Here is an 8967-nt window from a genome sequence, read left to right on the forward strand (position 1 = left end):
CGCCTGTTACTTCTAAGTTGGGTCAGAAGCAATTGCTTGAAAGTCACTTGTAGTTCTTTCACTTTCCCTCAGTCTGGCAAGAAGATTGTTGCAGACTGCCCTCCTCCAGATCCATTGAGTGTCATGGAGCTGGCAGTAATATCCAATAACAGGTGAAAGACCACTGGCAAAATGGAGGCTCCTTGCACCAGTCTCCGCAATCCTTGCAGCGAGACTTGCTATCTGGTCAGCTTAGTGGTTGACTGCACAGATTTGTGCCATGTTGTGGAAGTGGCATGGATCTCTCATGGTATTTTTAATTGTGATATATTTAGGCTATTTCAGCTTTAAAGGTGTGAGCTGGTATTTAGAACTAAGTAAGGTGGATTTACTTTCCGAGTCTTCCATAACTCAGGACAATATCAATGTGATGGTATTCTGATAACAGCCACCTTTGAACAGCTGAGTCTTCAGTGACGTAATTAAAACATGCTTTGCGCAGCGGAGAACTGCCATTTAGCCTTTTAATGAACTTTTGTGGGAATTTTTGTGCTGGATCAGATCACCTAACTGAGCTTTCTCCCTCTGCTGTTGGCAGCCAGACGCGCCAGAGAAGATCAGAAACAGGTCAAAACAGTTGTGTCAGTCCCTCGTTGCCACAGTGTCAGATACTCATAGATGCGAACACTCAAGATGGAAGTTCCACTTCTAGCCTCTTGGTATCTGTGTTCACCTAATCCTTTTGTTTTAAAAGCCTTTTATCTTAGCACTTCAGCCAGCACAGTATTTTGTGCTGGTGTGTTGGATATTCTGTTTAATGCAATGTTCGAAGTATTTTGTCCTGACTTAAATCTATTGTCTGACAACTTTATTGCATGGGTGCAGACAGTGACTCCTTTCTTCCCGTCTCTCTGTTCCCACCCATGAGATTCCAAACTTCTCCTGTTTGTTCTCCCTTCCAGTCCCAATCTAAAATGCTTGATTCATTGCAGCAAATTTCCTTCTAGCTGCTTGTATATTTTTACTTTTTTTCTTGTTTTTTGCATTTATATCCCACCTTTTTCTTAAAGGTGGCCTACATTGTTTTCTCCCTCTCCATTTAATTCCCACAAGACCCCTGCGAGGTAAGCTAGGCTGAGAGGGAGTGACTGGCCCAAGGTCGCCCAGTGAGCTTGATAATCTTTGGTTGCTTCCCTGAGTCATGCAGGAAGCTAGAATTCATCCCTTACCTCTTTGTGTACTGAGACATAATGCTAGAGAACGATATTTCAGGAAGACTGGTTCTAGGTGGGTGATTTATATCAGGCTTCCTCAAACTCGCCCCTCCAGGTGTTTTTGGCCTACAACTCCCATGATCCCTAGCTAGCAGGACCAGTGGTCAGGGATGATGGGAATTGTAGTCTCAAAACATCTGGAGGGCTGAGGTTGAGGAAGCCTGATTTATAGCATTATTATTTGTGTATGAAAGGACGCGGGTGGCGCTGTGGTCTAAATCACAGAGCCTAGGACTTGCCGATCAGAAGGTCGGCGGTTCGAATCCCAGCGCTGGGGTGAACTCCCATTGCTCGATCCCTGCTCCTGCCAACCTAGTAGTTCGAAAGCACGTCAAGTGCAAGTAGATAAATAGGTACCACTACGGCGGGAAGGTAAATGGCTTTCCGTGTGCTGCTCTGGTTCTCCAGAAGTGGCTTAGTCATGCTAGCCACATGAACCAGAAGCTGTATGCTGGCTCCCTCGGCCAGTATATCAAGATGAGCGCTGCAACCCCACAGTCGTTTGCAACTGGACCTAATGGTCAGGGGGCCCTTTACCTTTGTCCATTTGTGTATGAAGGGCTCATTCAATCACAAGTCAGCACCTGAAGTGTTAACAGCCCAAATGAAGGTTTGTCCAGCTCATTGAGAACTAGATTTGAGATACAAAAAGTGCTACAACTCCCCAGGAGAAGAGACCCTCTCCAGAAAGCTCCGTTCCATTTTCTGATTTCAGGGATTCTGCACTGATGTTTTTAACATATCAAAAGGCGGGGCCACCACAACTGAGGGAGCCCTGGAAAGGTGGCTGTGCCTGTAATAATCAGGTCATTTAAAGATCTTGTCATATTTTATTAGCTGTCCTTGTTTTTACAGCTGTGGCACTTGCTTGTTAATACTCCCATCTCTGAGGTGGGAGGACTGCTTCCCAGCCTTGTTTTACAGCTTGCAGAGTGGGAGGCAGAGGGCAGCAGTTTCCCACAGCAAAAAGACTCAGCCGTACTTTGCTTCTTTAGATCGAAATCAGCTGTGGCATTGATTCTTCTAATTTGCTGGGATTTCCAAGGCTGCGTACGTAGGGGCCGCCACTCATTGCAGCATCCATTTCTGTGAACTTCCTCACTTATCGGAGGCCGTCTGAAGTTGCTCCGCTGACTATTCTGAAAGGTTCAGGCCAGGGCTTATCTTCATGTTCAGAACTCCCTTCTTGCAGTGTTGGTCAGGTCATCAGCTGGGGAATCATAGACTCATAGAATTGTAGAGTTGGAAGGGATCCCAAGGGCCATCTAGTCCAATCCCTGCAGTGCAAGAATATTTTGCCCAACGTGAGGCTTGAACCCATAACCCTGAGATTAAGAACCTCATGCTCTACCAACTGAGCTAGGTAAGCACCTTTCCACCGATGTTTACTCTTGCCATTCAAAAACGTCTTTGTGCCGAGGCGTGTTTGGCTGTGACAGCTAGGATCCCCAGTCCCACATAGGAAGCAGCCTTTTGCATTATTTTGGAACAGTTGCGATACGATAATCTTTATTGTCATTGCCCCATACAGAACAACAAAATTGAAAAAATCTACATCAGACATTCCAAAACCAGCAAGCCTGCTATCCCAGCCTCGTTAACGCCTAAAAACCCTGATACCCCATAATTGAATACAATATGCTCACATAGAGACTACCTTACACTTCATTTAAAACCAAAAACGCATTTGGATAGAAACTGTTTCTCAGGCGGCTAGTCCTAGTCTTTATAACCCTGTACCTTCTTCCAGAAGGCAGAAGCTGAAAGAGATCATTTCTGGGGTGTGCACTATCTTGCGCTATCTCTGCAGCTTTCTTATGGCACCTGGAAGCATAGATTTGATCCAAGGTGGGAAGAGCGCACCCAGTTATTCTCTCCGCAGTCTTTACAAGCCTGGAGAGCATTGTTTTTTCCCTGACCGTGCAGCTCCCAAACCACACACACAGACCATAAGTAAATACACTCTCAGTCATTCTCTGTTCTAACTTTTCCTAAGAAACTGAAGCCCCTTTTGCATGCATTCTGCCAGGAGGAACCGCTGGTGTTTTGGTATTGCTTTTATACTTGACTTGGTAGGTAGACCAGAAATATGGCAGCAGCCCCCATGCCACTGATTTTGCAGCTGCACTCCCAAGAGGTTTGGATTTTCTGCATGTGTGGCAAGCAGAAGAGGTCTTCTCATGTGAACTGTTACTGAATCATAGGGATCTTCCACATTTTCTTCTGGTTGCAGGAGATTTCTTGGGGGTGGGATGAGAGCTTTCCCTCTTTCATCTTCTGTTATTTTCATTCAAAATCTAATAATATGGCGCAGATAGCCCCTCTGGGACACCTGAAGCAGCAGTAACTATGTAGGGACTAGGGAGAAGAGCATCTGATAGCATGGGGAAGTACAGGAATCTTTTTCCTGGAAGACCCATTTTGCCTTCTATATCTCAGTCAAAATGAGTTTTTACATTTACTCCCCCCCCCCACTGATAATTAGAGCATACAAGCTAAAATCTTGCCCTTGAAAGAGAAAGAAGGTGCAAGGAAAATGAGACTTTGGTTCTTGAGGTTGAAAACATTTCTGACAATTTTGGCACCGGGCAGTCAAGTATTTTGAACACTGAAAATGCTGCGTAAATACTGTGGTGGAGGAGGTGAGCTGGGCAGAAGCAAAAAGTATTTTTTTATGGAGCCAGGATGTCATTCTTCCTGCTGTTATTCTGAGCCTGACACTTGGCTTCCGATGGTAATATTTGTGCTTAGTCATTGTTAAGGAGGGCTTTACAGTCGTGCTCTCAGGGACCATCCCAATAATTTCTCCCTTCTTCCGACAAGCAGTGCCTCACGCTATATTTTGCTTTCCCTCCCTCCTCATCTCCTTGTAGACAGCTGCAAGTCTCTGGACCAGCTGAGCCTCACAATCCCTGTGGCAGGGCACCCTGTTTCACCTGCCCACCCACTCTCAGGATGTCCGGTACCAAGTGTGCCACCAGCTGCAGAACCTGTTCCTCACTTGCAGACGCCCAACTCGGAGCCCCAGACTATGGCCCGTGAGTGCCCACAGAGCTCCAAGCCTCCCAGTGGCTCCAAATCAGGCCTCCGCAACACCGCCAGCTGTTTACATGTGTCCGACAGCAAAACCGTTGGGGGTCACTCTCATCCAAAGCAGCAACGGATCAACCGGAGAAGAGCCACCAATGGCTGGATACCCATTGGAGCAGCCTCCGAGAAGGCTGTCTATGTTGTGGTAAGCAGCCTGCCAAAACTGTGGGTTTTTTCTCCAATAATGAGGTTTGCTTATGATGGGGCTTGCTTGCTGGCACCTTCAATATACAGCTTTAGGTGCCAAGCAAAAGCATTCCTCTTTAATCAGATCTTTGGCTGATTGGCATCCAGTGCCCTTTTAAAATGTGTTGGGTTGTTTTTGTTGTTATGTATTTTGTGTTTTTATATTGTTTTATTGTTAAATTGTGTTACTGTGTTTTATATTGTTTTATGTTGTAACCATCTTGAGACCTGTGGGTACAGGGCAGTACAGTCGTACCTTGGAAGTCAAACAGAATCCGTTCCGGAAATCCGTTCAACTTCCAAAACATTCTGAAACCACAGCGTGGCTTCTGATTGGCTGCAGAAGGCTCTTGCAGCCAATTGGAAGCCGCGGAAGCCTCGTCGGACGTTCAGCTTCCAAAAATAGTTCATAAACCGGAACAGTCACTTCTAGGTTTGCGGCGTACGGGAGCCAAAATGTTCGAGAACTAAGCTGTTCAAAAACCAAGGTACGACTGTATACAATTTTAATTAATGATGATGATGATGATGATTGACTTTATGTGCCCTGCCCCACCCTGCTCCTGCTTCTGCGCTGAAAAAAAGTACCAGTGGAGCCTTGTTAGGCTCCAACATCTTTCATCATAGAGCATCCTTATATTATGTGGGACTGCCCTGTGTTGTGTTTTACTGCAAAGAAGTTTAAACAGATTCTTCTCCCGGGGATGTTAAGCCTGCGGCCAGAGTGCTGAAGTACCCCACTTTTTGCAGAGCTGCTTTCCTTAAAACTGGTGCAAACAAACTGAAGTTGCTTGAAGATTTCTTTTCCCTTTCTTTTCTGGGTTTCATAATCATTGCCTTTCATCTGAGCAGCATGTTTTGCTTCTGAAATTAACCTGCTGGGAGGAGAGAGATGCATCCTGCTGTTTTGTATGCTGCAGCTTCTCCATGGGTTCCTCTGGCAGCGCAGTCACACCCTTTCTGGCAGAAAGATTTCTGCTTGGTGTAGGTGGATTCAAGGAAGCTGGCGTCTGTTTCTCAGCATTGTTTCCCTGCCTCACTTCTTTCCTCGGCGCTCTCTCTTGTCAATATTTGTAGAACGAACCAGAGCCAGCTGTTCGCAAGAGCTACCAGGCCGTGGAGAGAGATGGAGAAATCATCCGGGTCCGAGACACAGTCCTCCTGAAATCTGGACCACGAAAGAAATCTATGCCTTATGTGGCAAAGATATCAGCCCTATGGGAAGACCCCAAAACAGGTATTGAATGGGTAAATGACTGCCATCTCCTTTGTAGGCAGTCAGGGAGAAATGGAATGGAAGGTAGCAAGTGATGGATGGCTTGTAAATGCATGCATGCACACACACACACCTCCCCAGCTAATACTGAATTTCTTTATCAAAGAACTAAAGAGCTAGAAGGCCGCCACACCTCTGCCAAAGCCTCTGTAATTTATTAATGATTGCATCCAAATTAGAAGGAAGCAGAAGGCCAATTATGTCAAAGTTCCCCACGGGGCAACAAGTAGGCTTAGCAGAACACGTTAAGGAAGTGAATTGTGAGCCCACCATCTCAACAGAACCGAGCCACAGCAGCCACAATAATATCAAAGCAGCGCTCAGCCCAGTGGAACAGGAGATCTCAAAATAAAGCAGCGTCACAAGGACAGCAGCCCAGTTAAAATCTTTAAAAATGTGAAAAGTTGGCGGTCAACAAATGAGTTTTCCATGTCCCTTTAAGGGCCTGTAACGATGTAGCCAGCCGAATCCCAATTGGAACAGTTTCACAAACGTAGGGTCACTGCCGAAAAAGCTTTTTTCCTTCTGTCCCCCGGCTGATGGCTCACACATGGCAAGCATCTGAAATGGCTCTCAGCACACAGGCAGGCTGATGAGACTGAAGGCAGTCCTTCAATAAGGTGGCCCCAAACTGTTCAGGGCTTTAAAGGCCAACAAGAGACATTTAAATTTGGCTTAGAAATATAGTAGCACTGGCAGTGTAACTGGAGCAATAAAAGTGGGGCCAGTTCCTGGGCACCTGTGTTTTGAAACAGTTGGAAGTTTCTGAACTGTCTTTAAAGACAGACCACAGAGGCACTGTACGGCAGTGATGCTCCGGAAACCAATAATAATAATAATAATAATAATAATAATAATAATAATAATATATTATTTATACCCCACCCATCTGGCTGGGTTTCCCCAGCCACTCTGGGCGGCTTCCAAAAGAATATTAAGGTGTGGGGAACCTTTGGCTCTCCGGATCATGCCGAACTATAACTCTCCTCATCCCTTTGTACTGAATGGGAGGCCACTTCAGAGGCTTCTGTAATTATCACAGAAAGAGCCTCTTATTTAGTGCCCGGGGAGTTCTTCAGCCTGCGTGGCCAGGTCTTCTGCAACTCCCATATTCAAGGTGCAGGAGAGCAATCAGTTGGTCATCCCTGAATTGCCTCCTATGTGGGGCACAAGTGCATCCATCCCATTTCAGAGAATTGCATCTGGCTGGTGGCCCTCTCTGTTGCAGAGACAGGCGAGAAAACCTATTTAATTGTTTTGTACTAGGGGCTGCTGCCCCATTGCCAGTCTTCCCTTTGCACCCTCATCCCCCATCCCTTCATAGCTTGCCCCCCAACCCCCATTCCTGCAGGCTTCCTTCTCTTGGCCAGGTCAGCCAAGAGTGTGCGAAGTGAAGTGAAAAACTTTATTCCCTTCATTTCCCTTCCCTTGTGAGCAGCAGCAGCAACAACAACAAGGGGGGAAGTACAGGAATGCCTTTTCTCTTACTGCTCTTAAGAACTGCAAATTCTGGCTCTTGCCTCAAGCCACGTACTTGGGGAATGTGCACCCTCCAAACAGTTGCACTGTCTCTCTACTGATCGTAACATCTGAGCAACACCTGCTGCCACGTGATTCTTTTAACAGCCAGAATCTCAGAAGCCACTAATTAGACTAATGTTCTTTATAGTTCGCATTCTGGGAAATAGCGTGAAACTCTGGTTTCTGCCTGCTTTGTAATCCGTCTTCTAGCAGCTAGGATCGTGCCGTGCTGCAGGTGGGAACAAAAAGCAAAAGTACTGTGGGGGAGCAAGGTGGTTTCTCCCTTTCCGGGCCAGGGGGTGGTTGGGTTTTGAGGTGAAGTTTCTTAATTTGCTGAAGATGACTCAAGACTTAAAAGTTAAATGGCATTAACTTTAGTGGGAGAACTTACATATACATGGGAAGCAGTTGGGGGATGAGCAGATAAAGATTACTTTGTGGGAGGGTGGTGGGCTTTTACCACCTTTGTTAATGATAAAACTAAGGATTTATCTGTTCCTTCACAACATACGAGGGTTTGGACATCTTAAAGTAAAGTGCTATTTTGGTAGATTTACTATATTTTGCTTCACATTTCTTTTCCACACTTGCCTGTTGAGGAGTAACAGGACATTCTTACGACACTTTGAACCAAAGGGCCTGTTGATTGGAGGAGGAAAGGAATTAGTTTTGTTCCGATTAGTTATTTGAGGGTAGTATAATAGCGTGATGCAATTGTATCAGCACCCTCTGCTTATGTATTTATTTATTTATTCTTGAAAACTTAACAAAAAAGAATTCAAAAAATAAAAAGTTACATTCCAAACGCCAGTAGTAAAAAGGGTACGAGGAGCATCCAAACCTTTGGGCTTCCTAAAGAAGAATGCTGTGCAATTGTCCCAGAGTGCCTACAGCTGAGGCTTTGTGTGGCTGAGAAAGCGGTTTGGAATTCTAGAGCTCTCTAATCCAGTTTTAGTTTAGCCTCTGGTTCCCTGATGATGTTGGACTATAGCTCCTATCTTGCCCTCCCAGCTTAGCTCAATGGTCAGGGATCATGGGAGCTGTAGTCCAATCCATATGGGAAGTCAAGGTTGAAGAGCATTGCTCAGATAAAGCTTCAACCCACAACCGTGTTGCCTTGCTTTGAAAGGGCAGAACCACCGCCCTGTTTGTAGAAGCTGTTGGTTGTCGCTTGTGAGACAATCTGAGCAGCCCGAAGGAAGTCTAAACAGGCTGACCCAAAGCTGCAGTGTAAAGACTGAGCTGACTAGAACAAGTCATTCAATCCCGGGCAAACAATTAACTGCTTCCATGACTGTTAATTTTGTGGGTGAAGACACGCACAACTTTTTTAAAGTGGGGAGTGTCACATAACTTACTTAAATATTTCTTAACGAGCCTTCCTGAGACAATTCCAGAGTGGTGCAGAAATGTATGAGTATGCACAACTCTTCTTTCTGCCATGAAGTCCGGCTCACCTTCTAGTCGAGGGAATGCTGGGAGCTCTCTTTCTTTTGCTATGTCTGTGCTCCTGCTGATGCACGAGATTTCTTTGAAAACCTACCTTGTCTGCTTCCAGGGGAGCTGATGATGAGCCTCCTGTGGTACTACAGACCAGAGCACACTCAGGGAGGCCGCAATCCTAGCATGCATCAGGTGAGT

At 45.8% G+C, this 8967-nt stretch overlaps 1 protein-coding gene across 2 annotated transcripts in view; it reads left to right on the plus strand.

Annotated features, from left to right (window-relative positions):
* The window catches only part of BAHD1 (bromo adjacent homology domain containing 1), a 67902-nt gene that overhangs the window by 46833 nt on the left and 12102 nt on the right, over nucleotides 1-8967 (plus strand). For both annotated transcript variants that reach the window (XR_014223816.1, XM_082239771.1), the window contains exons 3-5: nucleotides 4127-4488; nucleotides 5607-5766; nucleotides 8885-8961. Coding sequence is in view for 1 of the 2 variants with exons in the window: in XM_082239771.1 (XP_082095897.1) it covers nucleotides 4127-4488; nucleotides 5607-5766; nucleotides 8885-8961 (599 nt within the window). In the remaining variant the exon portion in view is untranslated. The remainder of the gene's footprint in view (nucleotides 1-4126; nucleotides 4489-5606; nucleotides 5767-8884; nucleotides 8962-8967) is intronic.

This window comes from Podarcis vaucheri (assembly GCF_965113315.1).
Source record: "Podarcis vaucheri genome assembly, chromosome: 1".
In the NCBI taxonomy this organism is placed as follows: Eukaryota; Metazoa; Chordata; class Lepidosauria; order Squamata; family Lacertidae; genus Podarcis; species Podarcis vaucheri.